At 45.7% G+C, this 21,502-nt stretch overlaps 1 protein-coding gene across 10 annotated transcripts in view; it reads left to right on the top strand.

The window, feature by feature from the left end:
• The window catches only part of cbfa2t3 (CBFA2/RUNX1 partner transcriptional co-repressor 3), a 44,352-nt gene that overhangs the window by 16,069 nt on the left and 6,781 nt on the right, over window positions 1-21,502 (top strand). For 3 of the 10 annotated variants that reach the window (XM_030414219.1, XM_030414228.1, XM_030414221.1), the window contains exons 2-11: window positions 8,208-8,363; window positions 10,954-11,195; window positions 11,552-11,641; window positions 12,356-12,537; window positions 15,323-15,606; window positions 16,846-16,931; window positions 18,043-18,331; window positions 18,770-18,838; window positions 19,544-19,597; window positions 21,312-21,502. In XM_030414219.1, coding sequence (XP_030270079.1) covers window positions 8,208-8,363; window positions 10,954-11,195; window positions 11,552-11,641; window positions 12,356-12,537; window positions 15,323-15,606; window positions 16,846-16,931; window positions 18,043-18,331; window positions 18,770-18,838; window positions 19,544-19,597; window positions 21,312-21,502 — 1,643 coding nt within the window. Of the gene's footprint in view, window positions 1-4,748; window positions 5,342-8,207; window positions 8,364-10,953; window positions 11,196-11,551; window positions 11,642-12,355; window positions 12,538-15,322; window positions 15,607-16,845; window positions 16,932-18,042; window positions 18,332-18,769; window positions 18,839-19,543; window positions 19,598-21,311 lie in introns of those variants that run through there. The other 7 variants (XM_030414222.1, XM_030414223.1, XM_030414224.1 and 4 more) reach the window with 6 other exon arrangements.

The following is a 21,502-nucleotide window of genomic DNA, read 5'->3' as shown; positions in this document are numbered from 1 at the left end:
AGAGCGAGAGACACCGGGAGGAGAATAGGCAGCCACAATTCACACACATGTAAAGACTCCGGGGCTTATGAGGAGGAAGGACGGAGATGTTGCAGTTGCCGTAGTGTGTGTGTGTGTCTGTGTGTGCATGTGTGTGTGTTGCCAGGGTCAAATCTAAGTCTTTTGTGCTCCATAAATCAGCAGGCAGCAACGGTGACGTAAGAACAAACAGAGCTGCTCTCTGCTGCAGCTGGCTGGAAAGAGGGAGAAACAGGAGAGAGGAATACAGAGAGGGAAAGAGAGAGCAGGACAGCAGCTGTCAGGCCTCCATCGCACACCTGTCACACAGGAAGTGAGTGCCGGCCACTGTTTCCTGGATACACCTCCTCAAACACTGCTCCTGGAAGAAACGGAGGGAGGACATCTGCTGCGAGGGAGAGAAGACACACAGGCGGCCAGGCTGATACACTAAAAAAGATCAATAGATACGGACATTTGATAAGGATGAGGAATAAATGCCAAATAACGCGAGGTGAAAACAAATACAGAAGTTCTCACGCCTGTTGTTGCCTTTTCTCATGTCAGCCGCCTCCCTCTTGAATGTGTGAGCGCATGCAGTTGAGAGGATGTTTGTGTTATCGCAGAGCTCCACGACGGACAGGTCACTCTGTGGAGACTCTAGCCTAACTCTCCCACAAATACAGTAAGCCCACATGCCCTAAACTTAACAGTGGGACATTCCCACGCTTGCTCCTCTCACCCTCCCCTCCAACGCCAACCCGCCCCCTGCTCCCCTCCTATGACCAATACGAGCTAATCCAGATGTAGTGTAGCCGCTCTACACATGCACACGCAACTCTCTCTACTCCTTTTCTCCCCTCAACCGCTTTCCCCATCCTCCTCTCATCACTCCGCTGGCAGTCTCCATGCCTTACTGATCAGAACAGGAAGTGATGTCACTCGGCGCTGCAGCGCTGCTGATGAGGCACTTGGAGCTGTTGTCTCCTGTTTTTGCTTCTCCTCCGAGCCTCCAGAGCCGCTCTGTTGTGGCTGCTGTTGGTAGAAAACCTCCTCTTTGTTTGTCAGGCTCGTCAGGCTGGGTCCTCAGGAGGCCCCCCTTGCCCTATTCCCAGGCTGCCCTTCATGCTGCCTGTATGCAATTAACAGAGTAATTAAAAGCCTGATGAGCTAATTGGTGCTGGGTGAGGCTGCAGGTGTTTGGTCGGGGAGCTTATTTATGTAAGTGCAGTCATTGTGAGCATCCTCTGACAGTGGGACAAGGTTTTTTTTCTCCCTTCTAGGCTATTTTAAATGTGTTTATGACTTATTGATGGCTATTGGCTACCATCACGGCAACAAATCAATTCCCTTAATGTGATTTCTTAATGAGATCTATATGTTTGATTTTAACACCAGAGTGAACGTGTACTCTGGCAGGACTTGGTGCGTTCAGGTCAGGTAGTAGAACAGTTGTAGAAAAAACAAACTGTGTTATTATTATTTAATTATTTTATTATATATGACATCTAATTCATTAAAGGTGCACCATGTAGTTTTTTGGAGGAAATTTTGATCAGAAGAGGAAGATCTGCATTGACTGATTTCTTATGCCTTAACAAACTAGATAAAAAATCTTAATTTTCATGACTGACTAAACAAACCGACCTTAAAGGACGCAAACACAATTTCTTATTGTTTTACTCTGTTTGTATGTGGCGGACCCTGCCACCTTTCTAGCTTCAAACAGTGTTCTGGGGATCGTATTTTCTTCTGAGAGCAGCTTGCTTATTCACTTATGGAAAGAAAAAAATTTTTTTTATATTGTATTATTACCTCATTATTATTGTAAATATTAGAGTCTACATTTCTTATCCAAAACTACATAGTGCCCCTTTCAGAAATCCATCTTTCTATTTTCTAACTGTGCCAAGTATCTGCACAAGATGCATTGCAAGTGAACTGGCAGTTCTGAGCAGCAAGAAGGAAAGGGGGAAAGTGCAGCTTCTGTGTCTCATTACCTGATGAAGTCAGTATAAGATGAAATTTAAAAAAAAGTCTCAGGTTGTGCTCAGGTCTCATATTTGGGTTCAGTCAATTCTGATCTTGAAAACGCAGGAGAAGTTTCTGTCTCCCGCTGAACTCTGTTTCGTGCCAGCATATCAACAGTGTACCTTGTATTAAAATGAATGATATCATGTCTGATGGAGCCCGCTAACTGAGTTCATCTGACATCTGAGGAATGACGAAAGAAAGTCTGATCTGATGCTGTAACATCGCAGCCCGAGGCTGAGCTCTCAGCAGGCAAAATGAGGCGCACGGCTGACAGGACATAGCAAAGAAGACGTAGACGAGGGAGAACAAAGGAGAGTTATCATGCAGAGCAGAAGCTACATGTAAATCCTTATCTGTCTGCCTCTCCGTCTCTCTGACCCGTTCCCAGATGTATATGCACAGTCACCTCCTCATATAGCTGTGTGTGTGTGTGTGTGTGTGTGTGTGTGTCTTTCTTGTCTCTTACTTCCTCCCTCATACGTCCCTCCCCCTCGTTCCTCTCTGTGGCAGCTGTGCTGGTGATGGCTCTGTGCCCATGGTGCAAGCTGGCTGTGGGGTCCCAGGTGGCCCACATGACAGTTATTGATGTTCAGGTGTTCAACTCCTCTCACACAGAGACCCTGGAGCCACATGCATACACACACAAACACACACACACACACACACACACACACACACACACACACACACACACACACACACACACACACACGCACTCAAACACAGATACATGCAGAAGCACAACACACATATGGATACACAAAGAATACATGCAAGGAGTCATGTACTTGCACAATTATGCAAATATACCCGGTTTTCCTCTATTGCTGCAAAGGAAGTGTATTCAACACAGAAGCAAGGACAACAGAGAATTTGTGCATACAGCTGCCGGGCTGTCTTGCGAGCAACAAGAATAACAGTTTTCAATGTGAGAACAGCAACATAGTCATTGTGAAAAAAGTATGCATATACGTGTATATGATTCCTATAGTCCTGTATTTGTAACCATTTTCTGTGTGTGTACATGTGGTGGGATAGCCAGTGTGGGTACCGGTGCCCAGTGCAGTCCTAACACACTCCAGATGTGTCTGGCTAGCCGGGGAGTTGTTCTTGGCACAGCCGCCTCGGCCGAATGTCGCAAATACTTTCCTTTATTTAGGAATGGCTCTGGGTTAGTGGCTAGAGAGAAAGAAGGAGGTGAGGATGGATGGATCGCGGGGGGATTGAGGGGGGGAGCGAGACGAGGAGAGGTAGATGAAAAGAGCACAATAAATGATTAGCAATGGAGAAGGACAGGGGAAAGGAGGGAGGAGGGGGTTGACTAAGACAAGAGATGTGGAAGGACAGAAGATGGAGAGGGAGGAGAGGAGGAGGGGGGGAGTGGTGAGGGAGCGAGGCAGAAACAGCTCCAGTCTAGCATCTGGATTTTATTAGCAGCCGTTGGGAAAATCTGAAAAGGAAGTTTTTTCTCTGCGAGCACGTCGGCAGCAGTGATATGCTGCACATAACCACTTCACTGCCGACGAGAAGAGCCAGGCCCTCCCAAAGGAGAACAGATGGTCGCTAGAACTTCAATACAATTACATCAATAACAGCTTTCACAGATATAAGCACTGTATGACAGGATCCCTGCAGCTCAGAGAGAGAGATGTACAACTCCTCTACCCTTAGCACCTCTGGCTCTGGATGAATTGCCTTCGGTCCACCTCCACTGCCTGCCTGTCCTCAAGCTCTCCATGTTTTTCTTGCCAGTCTCGGACATTTTTGAAGTGTATGACTTAGAAAAAGCTGGTTGACTTGTCATTGATTTGCTCATGGTAAGCTGATCAAAGACAGAAGGGCTTTTGTCAGTGCTTATTAAGGAGAACCCCTCCGCTCCCCCCCATCCACCCCCACCTCCAGTTTGTTTTTTTGTTCGCTGTGTTTGCTCAGCCGGCGCTGCATGTGTACTATCACAGGGATTCTCAAGTAACATACGGGAAAATATGTGTTTGTGTCCACAGCGTGAGCATATGCACCCAAAATCCAACTTGTGAGCATGTGTGCATACATCTGTGTATCTATTTGTGTGTGTGTGTGTGTGTGTGTGTGTGTGTGTGTGTGTGTGTTTATGCACACACTGTACAGGGCCGTCTCCCACCCTGTCATTAGTGAGGGCTTTAAAGCCTCTGAACTCTAAATCAGCTCAAGATGAAGTGGAGTCTGGGATCTGACTGCAGGAGCAGCCTGTGTGCTGCTGACACACAAAGAGACACACTCCTATCTTACCTGTGACACGGTTCAGACTTCACACTGATAACAAGTTGACATGAAGGCACACAGAAAGGTATTTTTGTCAAATATGTCATATTGTTCTTGTGATGTCAGCAGTCGTTTTCCTCTTAAAGGCTGAATTTTGACTGGTTGTAAGAGAGAGGAGGGTGCTGTGGGTGCTGTACCCTGAAGTCTTAGGTCCAGGGCACAGGGCTACAATCCCCATGTTTTGATATGAAGGCCTGGTGGGAGGCTGGGGGCCAGGGGCTCAGGCTCTGTTTGTGTGGACTCCTCAGCGGCCTGATAGGGAACAGATGTGGGAAGGCAGGCGGCCGGGCAGCCAGCCAGAGCAGCTGGGAGAAATTAAAAACAACAGCATTCCTGGAGACTGGGGGAATTACAGTGGGAGGGAGGGAGGGAGGGAGGGAGGGATGTAAGGAGCGAGAGACAGAGGGAGAGTTTTAGGGCTATGTGGTCACTGACGAGAGTCTCTGTGGAGTATGAGAGATTGAATAGACAGGAGGGATTTAAGGGGACTGTTCTGCAGCGGTTAGCTAAAGCTAATAAGCTGCAGCTGTATTTCCAGTGGAAGCACGATCACACATGCACACACACATACATACACACACACGCACACACACAGAGTAATGCATGCATTCAATGCACATACCTAAATGCATCTGAATGGCCCTCTAATGGCCTTTCATTACATGTTAGTATAAATTTGTGTATGAGTATGTGTGTTTGTTTTTAAGGGCTTTAGTGAAGGCATATGTTCTTAAATCTGTAATGAGACCCCAGAATGGCACGTGCACTGTGTGTGTGCAGCTGTACAGTACATGATCCATGGTTTTGTGTGCCTCGCACGGAATTGTTTTTCATCTTGTTTCATCATGGCACAAGGGGAGAGTCAAAGACAGAGAACATTTTTAGAACTCAGACTGCAGACTGTTTCTTTGGTGAGCAATCTTTTAGCCCCAGTTACGTCAAATGTGCAGACATACAGCTGTTCAGAGAGTCGAGAGAAACAGAGGCAGACACAGACGGCAGCAGAGAGGTAGGCAATGACTGCATCTTATTGTTTTGTTTTCCACATGACGTTCAGTAGTTAGGCTTTGTGACAGACAGCAACGTATCCCCTGAGTGGATCTATTCTCAGCTGTATTGATCACAAATTGGCTCCACATCAGAGAGCCACATAAAAACCTGTGCAGCAATGTAGACAGGAGCGTGAGCATGGACCTTACAACCACAGGTCTGTTTAACCTGGTGCACTGATCTCTCTCTCCTCCTTCACTTCTCACTCTGAGTGTTTCGTCCTTCAGCGCAAAGCACAATGGGAGCACAAATGGCAGCAGATGGGGTGGCAGACCTAGCAGACTTCCTAATGTATTAAAAGTGAAATCCAGAGCGTGGCGCGTTTGTGTGTGCCTTGTCCCTGTAGCTGGTCAGATTAAACAGCTGTCTATAATCCCACGGTGGGAGCAGACAAACAGACTGGACAGTCCCCTTATCCTCCTCTCCTCTCCTCTCCTCTCCTCGCCTCGCCTCGCCTCTCCTCGCCTCGCCTCGCCTCGCCTCTCCTCTCCTCGCCTCGCCTCTCCTCGCCACATGTCCAGCTCTTGTTGATGTGAGTGCATCTTCAGACTATCAATTCATCAATACGTGGAAAAATGGCAACATTTAGAGCAGCATGAGCAAGATTGTTCACTGTATGTATACTATGCTGTAAGCCCCACAGTACTCACTGCATACGGTGGCACACTAAATTTGATCAAAGAGAAATTTGCTGAAACAAAATTCTCACTGCAGGAAGCAGCTCGCCAAATCAGCAGCACCAACTGAGAGCTTGTTTGTGTGTTTAGGATTCTTCAGAAGAGAATGGCCGCATCTATTTATACCACCCCCCCACCCCACCCCCATGTGTGTTTATGTTCAGAGCGTCTTGCATTGAGGCAAACAGCGGAGTGCCCCTCGTGTTCTTGAGGATCACTGTGTCAATGGCCCTCGTTCAGCACACTCCAGAGTGGTGCTCTTTAAATACAGACACCAGCTGTTGAGCGCGTCTACATGAGCTCTCAGAAATAGGCTAACGCCGACTGAGGCAGGAGTTTTATGGAGGAAAACATTGGATTTGTAGTTGGTTCACAAGAAAAGCTCATTATTTAGCAACATTTACAGTAGGGCTGCAACTAATGACTATTTTCATTATTCCCTTACTGATCAATTACTAGGTTATTCAGTAAATTGTCAAAAAAGTTGTGATAAAATGCTCCTCACAATTTCCTAGAGCTCACAGCTATGTCTTTAAATTGCTTCTTGTGTCCAACCAACTATATAAAGTCAAAAGACTCATCACTGACTATCATATACGACAGAGAAGAGCAGCAAATCCCTACATTGAAGAAGGTGAAACCAGGAAAAGTTTGACATTTGCTTGATTGAAATGATTAAATAATAATAGAGTGGTGGCAGTGCTTTTATTTTTTATTATGTATTATTACCCCTTTCCCTGTGCCGGTTGCAGGATGACAGAGTCACTGGGCCGGGGGGCATATAAGGATGTAAAATAAAACTTTTGGTTGTTGTTCGGGTTCCATGTTTGAGAGAGTTAGACAGAGTTTGTTTCCTTCTCCTATTCTCTTGTAATGCATCAAGAGTAAGCTAATAGCGAGAAAAAGAAAAACAGAGAGAAGAGTTATTGAGAATCAACGAATGCCTTCAAAGCTGTTGATGTCTGATTTGAGCACAGAACAAGGCCCTCTCTCCCCACTCTTCCAGTACAAATGCACGTTTACTCCATTTATAGCGGTGTGTAGTGCTAGGGTAAAAAGATACACATATCTAATGATATATAAACCGTGTAGCATATTGATTACATTGTTTTTCACTGCACATTTATCATGCTTTCTGCCAGTTACACACATGTACACATCCTCCAAAGCTATGGGCTCACAGCCTGCAAAAGTCATCACACCTCTCAGCTCAGGTTTACATTACAGAAAGATCTTGTTCCAGCAGCTGCAGATGGACACAGACAGAAAGAACACCCTCAGCTCACTGATAAATAAAATAAATAAAGACACATTGTGTGTATAAAAATACAGAATGTGAGGCAGCAGTTCTTCACACTTGCTTGTGCACCCAGTGTCATGTCATTCTTCTTGTGTCCCTTGCTGTACCATCCATCCCCTTTACGCCACACAGCCTGGCCTTGCCTTGCCTTGTTTGGTACTGGCAGGCTGTCTGGCAGAGGACAGTGGAGCTCCTGGTAGCAGGACGGAGCCCTGCTGAAAGCCAGTCCACAGTGATGGACAGCAGCAGATCCAGCTGCACTTGTCACTGGCTGTCAAGCCGGCTGTCTGAACTAGGGGGCGAGAGGCGAGAGGGGACAGACGAGGAGGAGTGTGTGCCCGCGAGTACGTGTGTGTATGTATGTGCGTCTGGCAGGTTGGAGGTTACAGTGGAGGGGCACTGATTGGGATGTCAGAGCTACATGGTGTGTGTGTGTGTGTGTGTGTGTGTGTGTGTGTGTGTGTGTGTGTGTGTGTGTGTGTGTGTGTGCGTGTGTGTGCGTGTCTGTGTGTGTGTGTGAAGGAGAGAGAGAGGGGGGGGGGGCTCCAAGTCAGCAGCAGCTGAGCGAGTGAGCAGGTGTTACTGTATGTCTCCCAGGCCCACGAATCTCCAACAAGAGAGACACAATACAAGTTTGGATTCATTTCCACTCCCCGCATTGATTTGTTTTGGTTCTTTTTATGGGGCTTTTGGTTTCAGGAAACAATCGATGGTTCCCAGGTGAAAATGTCAGTGCTCTCCTCCTTAACCAGCTGTCTCCACTTTGAATTTTTTTATTTTTTTTTTCCATACTGGAGCCCTTCTTGATGACTGTTTTTCTCTCTCGTTTTCCTCCTTTCATGTCGCAGGTAGCAGAGTGCAGAAGGTTGGAACAATGCCAGATTCACCTGCGGATGTGAAAACCCAGCCCAGGTCCACCCCACCCACCATGCCTCCTCCACCCCCGGCTGTCAGCCAAGCAACCAATCGCAACGCTTCATATACCCCTACTACCAGTAAAACAAGTAAGAACCCTTTCTACTTTTGACTATTCTCTTAGATGAAGGACACCTCAACTCTATACAGTGAACGTGTGTCGTACATGATGTGGTTTGGCTGCTGTGAGATGTGTGTTTTCTTTGACTTGAAGACGATTGAAGAGGCAGGTGTGATACAAAAACATTGATCTGGTAGGTGTGGTGAACCGGCCAACCATCACTGGAACAGCTCTAGCTCGTCACTTCACAGTAAGCATTGGAGAAGATGGCCAAAGCACCCAAAATGCTTCTCTACACCACTGACGTTTATCTAAGCATATATAGTAATTTGTAGGTCAAATGCCTCTTGGCATAGGTTAGTGTGCATATCATTTACCGTAAGTACAATGTCCACAGTTGGGGACCTTTGTTGTTGTTGTCCCCTGTCACTTATCTATCAAATTAAGGCAGAAATGCTCCAAAAATGTATAAGACTTTACCACTTGGCTGACAAGATAAGATAAGAACTATTGATCCCTTAAGTGGGAAATTCCCTTGTTACAGCAGCTTACAGTAGTGATTGAGTGATAGAAGAAAAAATTGAAGCAAGACAAAATATAAATACAAAATAGAATAAGAGAAAGATAAATGCTAAAATTGCTTCTCATAATAAATAAGACTGTATACCCTCAATTCACTTTATACAAAATATGACCCAGAGGGATAATTTTACAGGGTAATTATAATCGTAATGCACACTTCGTGTGTAGTGATAGTAAATCTAAATTTCAGGCCATTTTTCATTGTTCAAATCAAATGATTCATCCATCAATCCATGATAAATTTAACAAATGGATAGAGCAGCACTTCAGAAGCGATCTACAATGAACTCTGCTGTCATTTGTCCCTGTTTGACCAACTGTCACTAACACTTTATCTGCTTGTGTAAAGGCAGTGAAATTCCAAATATGTAGTTCTTCCCTGTCCTGGTGAACAAGTGTTGAAGTCACTTGTGTGTCAGGTGTGTGTGCCCCTGCAAGCATCTATGTGTGTGTGTGTGTCTTTTGGTGTGTCCTTGCTCGTGGGACAAGTGTCTCCGAGCGCATGTGCAAGTGCGGCTGTGGCAATATGTGTGTCTGTGTTGTTTACCAGCTGGCTGGCCGGCGGCGGCGGCGGCGGTGGACAGGGTGGCGATGCAGTGTGTGTGTAGACTACTTTCTTCCCTATATAGCAATGACAGGCCATGTTGTTTCACCTGTTGTGGCAGACGGTCAGCAGTGTAGCTCTCTCCTTGCACCTCTCCCTCTCTCTCGCTCTCCGAAACCAGAAAACAAGTGCTGCCTGCTGGGATCACGTGGGTCAGTCCGTATGTGTTCAGGCCCAAGAAGCAAGCGTGCCTGAGAGGAACCACTGAAATAGACTAGTTTTGTTTTCAAGTACAAGTTGAAATTTATTCTAATTTTATTGTAAGGGGTCATGTACAAAGTAACACTTAAATGCTCTATTTTCATGTTTGTGATGTAATGATAAGAAAATAAACTTTATATATTTAGCACTTTTCTTAACAAGGCAAGAGGACGTTAATGAAATGAATAAAATCAAGTAAAAGGGAATAAAATGGTAAGAATTAAATACAATACAATGTATTGTAGAGTGTTACAGTCCACAGTGGTTCACTGGAGAGTCCTGTACATTCACCTGTAAGTACAGACTGAGATCAAGTTGCTGAAGCTGTAATAAGATTATATGACGTGCTTAGAGTTTGCATATGCTGTTATACAAAAACACAGGTACATACATTTCATACAAGACCGCTGTATGTTTAATCTGAGAGACAACGTTGTTGCTTTTTGCGTCATTAGATATTCAAACAAAGGAAAAATGCAAATATGTATAATAATATGGCACACTGAGGGAAGTCAGGAGATAGAAAACTAGATGAGCTTTTCACAAAATAATTAGATTTTCTTTGCACATACATTTTATACTCTACATGCATTTTTGTGTCAAATAGAAATATGAAAACCAGGGGAAAGGTCAAACGTGTGTGTGTGTGTGTGAGTTTGTTTGCGCCTGCATTACAAAGAATATGCCAGTGATTATATATGTGTATGACTGCTGTGTCTATTCTGAACCTTAAAGCTGCAAATCTACTTTCAGCTGGTGGACATGTGTAGGGCCGGATTTAGCCACACACCTGCTATTGGAATAAAAGTAACACAGGCCTCGGGACTATTTTTGGCACCTCTTTAACAAGTTCCTCTTATAGTTGTGTCCTAGTGAGTGAGTGAGTGAGTGGGGGGGAAGAGGGTGAGGAGGAGCAGGGTGGGGTAGACTGATACAGATGGAGTTGGAGGGGGTCAGATGGTACCACTTGTGAGACAGCTGAAGTTACTGCAAACACACACACACACACACACACACACACACACACACAGACAGTAGCAGTCAAACTGGCAAAAAATGAAGTCACTCCGTGCATCATATACTGTAGACGTGAGTCTAATGTTTGCTGTTCGCCTCGATTAGCTTCTGCCCTCTTTATGCCCCCCAGATCTCTCAGATGCCCTCAGGGCCCCTTCACTACTACTGACCCAATTATTCACATTGTCTCTTCCTTCTGTCTGTGTGTCTGCAGTGCTGAACGGGAGCAGCCACTCTCCTACGTCACTGAACGGTGCTCCATCCACTCCTAACGGCTTCAGTAATGGGCCAGCCATGTCCTCGACGGCCTCGCTTTCCAACCAGCAGCTCCCGCCAGCTTGCGGGGCCCGCCAACTCTGCAAACTGAAACGCTTCCTGACCACGCTGCAGCAGTTTGGCAACGACATATCGCCTGAGATTGGAGAGAGAGTCCGCAGCCTTGTGCTGGGGCTGGTGGTAAGCTCTGATTATATTCATGTGGAAGTATTTTTGATTAATCTTTCCAACAACGCTACTGTACAGCAGTTTCTCAGTCCTCTGACTTATTATTTGATAAAAGCACACAGTTACTAACAGTGATGTGTTGCAGTGCATTTTAAATAGAGTCTCGAAAGCTGATATTTTTTTGATCTTGTGCACGAAAGATAACAACTTGTGGGCATAACACATTATCTTACTCGCAAAAGATATGGACCTTTAGCATACAAGATAAAAAATGTGATTTTATTGGGGGACTTTTGCTGGTTCTGTAAAAGAAAGTGCATGATGAAAGTTTTTTTCTCAGCGACTTCTGTGTCCATTCTCTCTGGCAGAACTCCACTCTCACCATCGAAGAGTTTCACTCAAAGCTTCACGAGGCCACCAACTTCCCTCTGAGGCCGTTCGTCATTCCCTTCCTCAAGGTGAGTACTCCTGCACATGATTTATGTTGGTTAAATCAAGGCTGATGTCTTTAGTTGACAAGCTTAAAAGCTTTTCCACTACTGTCCATTTGGCCTATTTTTCAGGACTGTATTTGAACTATTTCACCTTTCCATGCCTCCACACAGACAGCATTCACACAGAGGCATGGAGGGAAACCTACTCTTGAGTAGAAACCTGTAGGTGTATACTTTACCTCTGTTACAACGGTAAAACAGTGGGAGGTGCTTGTGCGTGTCCGTTAAAGGATGGGTGTGTGAGTGTGTCAGACCTCCTGGCGTGCGATGATCCTCCACATCTGGGACATTGCAGCAATGGCTGTGTTATATCAACCAGACAGGTCTGAGAGAGCTATTTGACAGCGCTGACACACACACACACACACACACACACACTTACACATCAGCACACCCCGGAGAGAGAGAGACACATGGCAGAGTAAGGTGTCAAGGGACCTGTCTTATCTCATCCTGTCTCTTCATCTATCACTTCCTTTTTTTTTTCTCGCCCTAATCTGGCGTTATTTCACTCTCACCCCATCTATTTGTTGTTCCACGCTGAGTTTCTAACTCTTGTCCGCTTCAGAGTTCCCCGCATTTACATCATCTCGATAAATCTTTATCCAAGCGTCCTGCAACAACATATTTCCTTCCTAATCCAGACATGTCTGTCTTCCTTGTTTTTTCCCGCTGAAGGCAAACCTGCCCCTGCTTCAGCGAGAGCTCCTCCACTGTGCCAGGTTGGCCAAGCAGACTCCAGCTCAGTATCTGGCCCAGCACGAGCAGCTTCTCCTGGACGCCAACGCCAGCTCGCCCCTCGACTCCTCCGAGATCATGCTGGAGATGAACGAGCATGGCAAGAGGAGGACCCCTGACAGGTAGCAGCTCTTCTTTAAACACAAGAAAAACACGCGCAGACTTCAGAGGTTCGCGTACATTGGCAGACTCCCAGACAGCCAGTGTTATATATGAGTTATTTCAGGGCATTTCAGAATGCCAAATGACGGGGGGGAGTCTATAAATCCTCTGTGCGGAAGGCGGAAGTCTGGACTGCCCCGATGCCAGGCCAACTCTGCCAGCTGTCTGTCAGAGAGGTAGGGAGGGGTGACATAAACACGGGGTAGGAAAAGAAAGAGAGAAGGCAGTGAAGCACAGTAGATGTCCTCAGCACAACCCAAACACCAACAGTGAGCTGTGGAGTCGGATTGTCCCACATTTCTCCCCGGCGCTCCGCTTCATTCACTCGGCTAAGAAGATGACACAAGAGAGAATTAGCTGGCATTTCCTTTTCTGCCTTCTTTATTTACTTCCTGTCTGATCACTTCTTCACCTCTCTCTCACACACACACACACACACACTCTCTCTCTCTGTGTGTCTCTCACTCTGTCCGCCTGCCTAACCCGCGGGCTCCCAGCAGCTGTCCATATGTCAGGGATGTGTCCAGATGGCGATGTGCTGACCGTAACGCTGAGCACATCCTGAGCGCGGTGTGGGGAGGTGGTGGGACTAGGGGTTGGAGGTGAATGTGCAATCCCACTGTAATCCGCACACCTCCACCTCCCGACCAGTGGCTTATACACTGCAGGCGGGGCTCGATGGAGGAGGAGGGGGATGGGGAGGGAGGGGCAGGTTCAGACTGGGGCAGGGCCTACGTCGTGCCAGATGTTCCTATGATTTGTCCAATACTAGAGCGAGGGATGTGTACAAGTACACATGGATAAGTCTGAGCGCACACATACTTATACAAACATCATCTTTGCGGGGCACGTTGCATTTATTCGCCTTTGATCCCCGGGATGATAAAGAGTGATTTCCATCCGAATGGCTATTGCCATCCAGCTAAACAGATTAATATCAACACTCCCATTTAAACTGTCCAGATGGCTTGAAAACACAACCTCTCTCGCACACACACACACACACATACACAGTCGGTGAAAGTACGCAGACACAAACGAGTGTCGGTAAACATCTGCCAAACACACAGCATCCAGCCCATATTGCCCCTTAAGCCCGAGAGCGGGGGTGGGAGGGAGAGGGTAGAAATACTTGCAATCTAAGAGTGGGCTGAGGGATATTCAGATTAAGAGCTTGAGACGCGGGGTGTACAGTTGGACTTGGCTTTGTCTGATACATATGGCGTACAGCTGTGCAAAAGCTTTGGAGGGGGCCGCTGCCGTACTGTAACTGAACAACAAGCGGCTCTCAGCCATGCGCGTGTGTGTGTGTTTGCATGCAGCATGTGGGAGTCGTTGAACTTTAAAGAAAAACAAGCTTGTGTTTCTGTTTCCTCAAACAGGTATAGTCCAAACTGCTAGATGCTGTAAACTGCAAATAAATTGTTATGACAGCTTATTGTAAACTGTGATTTCACCCTAAGGTTACTTGGCTCCTTTTAGATCTTGTAGAGTCCCAGTGAAAGACAAATGTCTTCTCTTGATTATGTGGTCATTTGTTTAAAATAAGAGCAAAGATGTTAAAGGAAAAGTTCACCCAAACTTGAAAATTCAATCATTTTCCACTCACCCCCGTGCTGATGGAAAGTTAGGGGGCGTTTTGTAGTCCACAAAACATTTCTGGAGCTTCACAGCAAAACAGTGTTGCAGCGCTCTCCTAAACAACTGAAGGAGCTGGGGACATCTTGTGGGGTGTATTCCTAGTCTCTCGAAGACATGAGATCCCAGCCACAGTAAAGACCTCAGCTTAAAAATGGTGTAAATAAATACATTTGGGATCTCGGGGCTTAAGGGAGACTTGGATTACGCTGAACAAGCTTTATGTAGCCATTTTATGTTTTCTGGGGGGTCTTTTTCAGTTGTTTTTTTACGGTTTAAAACAAATCCTCATCTACTTCAGCTGTTTTGGAGAACGATGCAACACTGTTCTGCTGTGAAGCTCCCGAGATGTTTTGTGAGCTTTAACATTTCACTCGAATTTTATTTTTGGGTGAACTTAACCTTTAACTCACATTTCTGTGTTTTATTTTAACAGAGAAACATCATGAAATTAGTTATATGTCCATTTGTTTGATGTTTTTACTGGCTTGCCTTTTTTTTGCCTCTTGATCTGACTTTAGGGCATTTCTTTCCCAAATTATGAAGTAATACACTGGCACTGCATATTTAGCCTGGCGAAGCTATTCTATGGTTTTCACGTTACTCATTGTGGCTTGGCAGGGCAGTAGATGGAATAGTTAGAGGAAGACGCAGAAGGTCGTACAAAAGTGAATTCTCTTTCTGGAAGAGAAAATCCGTTTCTGAATAAAAGTGAGGGGAGAAATGAGCCAGGAAGCTGCTGATTTGTTGGAAATAAGAACATAAAAAACATTTCTGATATTAAATGAAGGAGCAGAATTGATTCTTGGGTGGAACTTTGTGGAATAATGGTAAATGTGGTAGTGGAAACAGAGCTTAAGAGATGCTGTCTGGCTGTAAAAGGCCATATTGGCAAATAAACACTGTTGTACAACAAATCTCTGTTTTGTTGTCAATCGTAATACACCACACATCCCACACTTCCCACTGCTACAAAAATGCCGGCGTCCGTATTTAAATTTAATCCTGTTATGTTCCGCTGACATTATCTTCTGTATGGTGGCTTTAATTTCGGTTCTGTTTAACATTCAGGCATCTTTTAACCCAATCTCCTGTCCTCCTCTACAGGACCAAAGACAGCTCAGACAGAGATGGGTTGCATCCGGAGCACCTGGCTAAGCGGCCCTGCACCATCAGTCCCAGCCAACGTTTCAGCCCCAGCACAGGTCTTCCTGCCCACCCGCCTCCCAACGGCATCCCAACACACCCTCCCAATGGACTACCCCACCCGCCCAACCCCCAAATGGGACCCCAGCACTATCGCTTAGAAGACATGGCGCTGGCACACCAATACAGAGACGCTTACAGACATACTGAGCACCGCGACGCACGGGACAGGCACCGACCGACAGGTAGGACAGCTGGGTCCGATTAATCCACACAGTCCACAGTAATGTGGTTAACACTGTGAGCTTGTGCGAATGAAAGTGGGGTGCATGTAGAGAACAAAAGCCAGTTGTCAGTCCGGTGTGATAATCCTTGTGGCAGTGCGTCTATATAAAGACCACAACCATACATGCCCATGTGCTACAACTGTGGCAACCATATATGCCTTCCTTCTGCTTTCCCAAAAGGAAAGAGATGAATTCTTAGACAATCTGTCTCACGGATAGGCACATGAGTGCCTGCCACCAGCTATTTTGTTGGAAATTAAACTTTGATAACTCTGAATTCATAGTTGCTTTGTGGGTTTGAGGCTACATGGTGTAAAAAGCCAGAGCATTGAGAGGTTTTTTTTCACATATTATTTGGTTTAGGGATATAGATGCCAAATATTAGTAATCAAAAAGACCAAAAAACGATATTTGGTACATACATTTTGCAGTGAAAATCAAAATCATAGTGTCGGAATTTATAATGAGCAGTGATGGAAAATACAGTAACTTTGTACAATTTACTATAGTCCTGTATTGTTTCAGGTACTTTTCTTCTACTTTATACTTCCACTCCAGTACATTTATTTAATAAATTTAGTTAGTAGTTACTTTGCAGATTCAGATTATTAGTGTTGATAGACTATTACTTGTATCAGATCAATCAGATAGTGTTATAGACTGGACCTTGTGTAAGACCACTGAGTGACTAGTGACTACTATAGAAGGAGAAAGAATGCATCAGAGCCAAAGGTGGGTGGTGGATTTTTCATTTATTTTATCTGCAATCGGACACAAAAAACACTGATACTGATAATCAGTAAAATGCTTAATATCAGCTCCGATAATTGGTCCCACGAATAATCAGTCTATCTAGTTTGGATAGTCTTATTACAAGATTTTTTCTTTATATGGCACATTTCTTTATAGAGTTAATCTTTATGACAAGTGTGCTTTATTTTGAAATGCCTATTTCAAAAGTATGATTAAGTAAAATGCAAGAAAATAAAACACCAAAAAAAGAAAAGAAAAGAAGAAAAAAAAATCCATCCCACTCACCACAAGAACTTACGTCACTTAAGTCACTAAAATTTCCCTGCATTAAACATCGAATTTGACCAGAATTTTGTTGAGTAACCGTATTGGAATGACACAGTATTTTAATGCTTGGAATCAGAAACACAGTATTTGACAGAGACCCATGTGTTTGTCTTCTAGCAGTGCATGGAGCCCGCCAGGAGGAGGTGATTGACCACCGTCTTACAGATCGAGAGTGGGCAGAGGAATGGAAGCACCTTGATAACGTACGTATCAGCGTGGTAGCCGTGTTTAACGTCCACCGCTTCTTTGTTTCAATGCGTCAACATCCTAAAGCAGCTCAAAAAAGAAAAAGGGAGCCGAAGTTTGTTTTAGTGCTAAGGATGATGAGCAGATGACAGGCAGAACAGCCTCCGTCCCATCTGAGTAAGCAGCTGACGGACAGCTGACCTTAGGAGGTCTGTGTCAGTGTGGTGATTTAGCAACAGACAGACACCTATCTGGCTTTCCGGCACCCAACTCCATGAAGACAAAATCATGTACACTAGACACACACACACACACACACACACACACACACACACACACACACACGCACGCGCACACACACACACACACACAAACATACAGACAGACGCACACACAGAAACTGGGGCCCAGATGGAGCTCAGGACCCAGCAGAGAGCAGCTCCAGCTGGGGAGAGCAGCTGAGACAAGAGCTGCAGTCATGGAGAGAACCGGCCAGGCCTGGACCCGTGCCAAATTAGAAACACTTCACTGAAATAAATATAGCTAACTCAGAGGGGGCGGGCGCGAGCAGTGGGACAAGAGGAAAGGAGGCAGAGAGGGAAAGATGAATGGGAATAACGATGTGGATTGAATGTCAAACATGCTAAACTCATTTAGCATGGAAACACGGGGCAGTGTGGAAAAAAAGTGACACCGTTTACAGCGGTGGGGGTGAGAGCAGAGAAACGAGGGGAAATCTGTTGAGTTGGCAGAGATCGGAGCAGAAGGGTGGAAGGAATTGGCTCAACTTTTTCATCAGCAGCCCAGCTGTTACATTATCGCTGTTGTAATGCTCTCAGACATTGAAATTCAGTGACAAGCACACAACCCATGAACAGATAGTCCGCGACTGAAACACACTGGCTCGTGCAAAGGCACACATCTGCGTTTCTAGATACATTTTTGAAAGGTGTGTAGATTTACAGCTCGGTTCCTCCGAGAGTAACTCGTTCTTTATGAATGGGTTTTGTTTCTATGACCTGTAGAGCTATTTTTTATGGATTTGTGATGGGAAAATGGGTAGGAGGGTCTACCTTTACATTTTAACTAAGCAATGACAAACTTCTCCTTGATGCTGTCCAATTGCAGCTCTTGAACTGCATCATGGACATGGTGGAGAAGACGCGCCGCTCTCTCACGGTGCTGCGCCGGTGCCAGGAGGCCGACCGGGAGGAGATGAATCACTGGATCCGGCGCTACAGCGACGTGGAGGAGATGAAAAAAGGTGGGAGCAACGGACAGCACTGCCTTCCTCCTCCTCCTCTTCCTCCTCCTCCTACTCCTCACCACAACTCCTCCTCCAACACAGCTAGCAGCAGCGAGGCACTGCCCGTAGGAACTTCCTCGGCTGCTGAAAGGCAGACAGGCAGACAGACAGGTAGACGAACACACACAGGGGATGTTTGGCAAATCTAAACACTCACAGCAAGCCAGATAGGGCTTATTTGAAATGCTGGGAATGCCGTAATATATCAATTTAGACACAAAAAGTCATATTTTTTTTGACGGATTTACACATTTTTGCTCAAACTGTGAGGCAATACAAATCCAGCTGCAACATCCTGCATCTTTAACCACCTGATTGCACCCTTATGCTCCCAGCATGCTCGCTCATAATTAAGATTTGTATTCACACCTATTCCTTCGCAGAAATTGTTGAAAGATTTAATGAAAGCTTATTTACTGATGCTGCCACACACATAGTTTGCATTAGCACCAATGCATATAAAACTGGGAGACACATGGGTGTGTGTTTGAGCAGATCAACACTTTATCCCCGTGTCTAATTGAGTGTGTGCCTGCTTGTGTGTTTCAGAGATCCACAGAGACTTCTTACACAGGCCTCCCTCAGGATACCTGCCCGAAGAAATCTGGAGGAAAGCCGGTAAGAGCCAAGCATCCCCCCTTCTCGCTATTGTCTCCATGGCTAGCCCCACACAGACTCACAACACACACACACACACACACACACACACAATCACCATCATCAGTCTTCAGGGCCCTCACCCTGGCTACCAGATCAGAGGCCTTACAGCCGTAGGTCCATCAGGCCAGAGGATTGGAGACCTTCTGTGTCATTAGGGCTAAATTCCCTCCATCTGTCACCACTATGAAAGGCCACTGCAGTTAAAGCTGCAGTGAAAATGCAGTCACCTGGCCCAGGGCAGGCCGCAGCAGCACAGCACAGGTCGGAGATTAACTGGTCTCCATTGTGTGAAGAAACACACCATTAAGCTTTAATGCCCCTCATTTCATAGTGATTGTACAGACATTGAGATATAAAGACAAAAAAAAAAAAGGATGGTGTTTTTTTATTTTTGGTTCAATTTTGTAGCCAATCAGGTGGGAGCGCTGCATTTGCATGGGCCCTCCTCGTACACTGCATGTTAGATAGAGCCCATCCCAGGAGTCGTCTGGCTCAGCTCTTGTTCCACCCAAGTCCCAGCACTATTATGTTTGCCGTCATACTCCAATACCCTGCGGAGGAAAGATGCTGCTGCTGTCGGCAAAATACTGTGCTGCATTTTCACCAGCAGAGAGAGAAAAGAAAAGAAAAAAGCTCTTTTAATTGCAGTTGTTTTTCATACAGGTACTACAAGCGTCCCGCTCTCCCCAGCACTAAAGCACCTCCAAAACAGGCAGGGTGAGTAACATATCTCACTCACAACATCTCACCTCCACTGCGTGTGTGTGTACATGTGTCACCTCTATCTCAGCAGCCAGCCAGGTACAGTCCGCCTGATGTAGCTGCTTCCCCTCTCGCTTTTAATTAAAACCAGACACGTACTCTCTGGTCTGGTTCAGGTTGAGAGACTGCAGTGCTTTTGAAAAATAAGATCTGAAGTGTGAAAAAAGCAGACAGAAATAACACGTCTCAGGGACTTGCCAAATCCCTTCGGAATTAAAACGTTAATATTGCTGCCCCCGTGTTTTCCATTAAGTGCTAATTGCCCCAGCATCTGCTATGCGGTCTCCTTGATAAGAATTAATTAAATTTGCAAACTAATCTTAGTGGTGCATGCATTAGGCCAGATAATTGAGAAGCTCGGATAATGCAGATAGTGTTTGCAAGGGAGAGAAGAAAGAGGGGGAAGAGGGGTGTAAGGGAAAGTTGAAAAGGAGTGGAAATGAAATGAAGGGTAGAGGTGGAGACGGGATGAGGTGGAGGCGCTGAGGCGTGTGTCTGAGTGTGACCGTATGTTGACAGAACTGAGCGAGTTTTTTAGCATACGGGCATTGGAATCAAGCTCACACAAACATAAATGCACACATGGCCATGCGCAGTGTAGGTACGCCCGCCCCGGCTGCCTATCTTTTCACACAGTAGTTTGAAACAAGTGGAGTGGAGTGGCGAGGAAAAGCGACAGTTATTTATGAGTTCCCCCTCAAAAAAACACCGACTGGAAGAAAATAGGGAGCAGCAGAGAAAGCGGCGTCGCTCTCACCTCCCACTTGGTCGGCCTGACACACCTGGAGGGCCCCTTGTGTGTGTGTTAATTGAGTCTTAATGCGCGCGTGTGTGTGTGTGTGTCTGTATTTGAGAACAATCATTTAATTTTTAGATATCTGATGGCGGGAGAAAATCTCATTTTATAGGACTTATCTTATCTTATCTTATCTTGCGATCACGATATACTACACTAGCATTTGATTACTCAGTAGTGTACATTTATAAATAAAACCCTACAAGAATTCACACACTGTACATTTGTTGTGCACCGCGAGGCCAACGATGAAAGATGGCAAAATGTAATCACTCCTGCCTCTTACTGAGAAGGGACTGCGGGAAGTTTCTATTTTCGACTGCCATCTGGAAAGGAGTCCACACACCTGCCTGTTGCAAAAACACAGCGTCCTCACTCATACCGTTTGTGCTTGTGCTAGAAGAACAAAAGGCCCCATGATAAAATCTACATCACAGGAAGCCCAGCAGTGGAGACATGCATGCCCACCGGTGGGGGAAATTCACCCTCCACTGTAAACTCGCAATTTTCTATTAAAATGATTCTTCTGACAAGATGACTATCATGCAAACAGGGAATCCCAGGATGTTGGATGAACAAAACTTTGGAGACATCTGCTGTTGTCAGCACTGGAAATGATTGTGGCCAGACATGTTTGAATTAATTATGGAAGTCTGGCTGTGTCCCTTTTCTGGCAGAAAGTTTTAAATCTTGGATGATGTACATCTGTTCGCTCAGATACAACAAGATGGCAACTTAAAGAGACTTAATAAAGGATGACAGAGCAGGCAGGGTGGGACGATGGTCACCAGCACTAACACCTCTCTCTCTCTCTCTCTCTCTCTCTCTCTCTCTCTCTCTCTCTCTCTCTCTCTCTCTCTTTCTGTCTCTCAGAGGAGGCCGTGAATGAGGTGAAGCGGCAGGCGATGTCAGAGCTGCAGAAGGCTGTGTCGGACGCTGAGAGGAAGGCCCATGAGATGATTTCAGCCGAGCGCTCTAAGATGGAGCGGGCGCTGGCCGAGGCTAAGAGGCAAGCCTCTGAGGATGCACTAACAGTCATCAACCAGCAGGAGGACTCCAGCGAA

The sequence above is a fragment of the Sparus aurata genome, chromosome 4, assembly GCF_900880675.1.
Source record: "Sparus aurata chromosome 4, fSpaAur1.1, whole genome shotgun sequence".
Lineage (NCBI taxonomy): Eukaryota > Metazoa > Chordata > Actinopteri > Spariformes > Sparidae > Sparus > Sparus aurata.
Note: the sequence above shows the minus strand (reverse complement) of the source record. Positions and strands in the feature narration are given on the sequence as shown.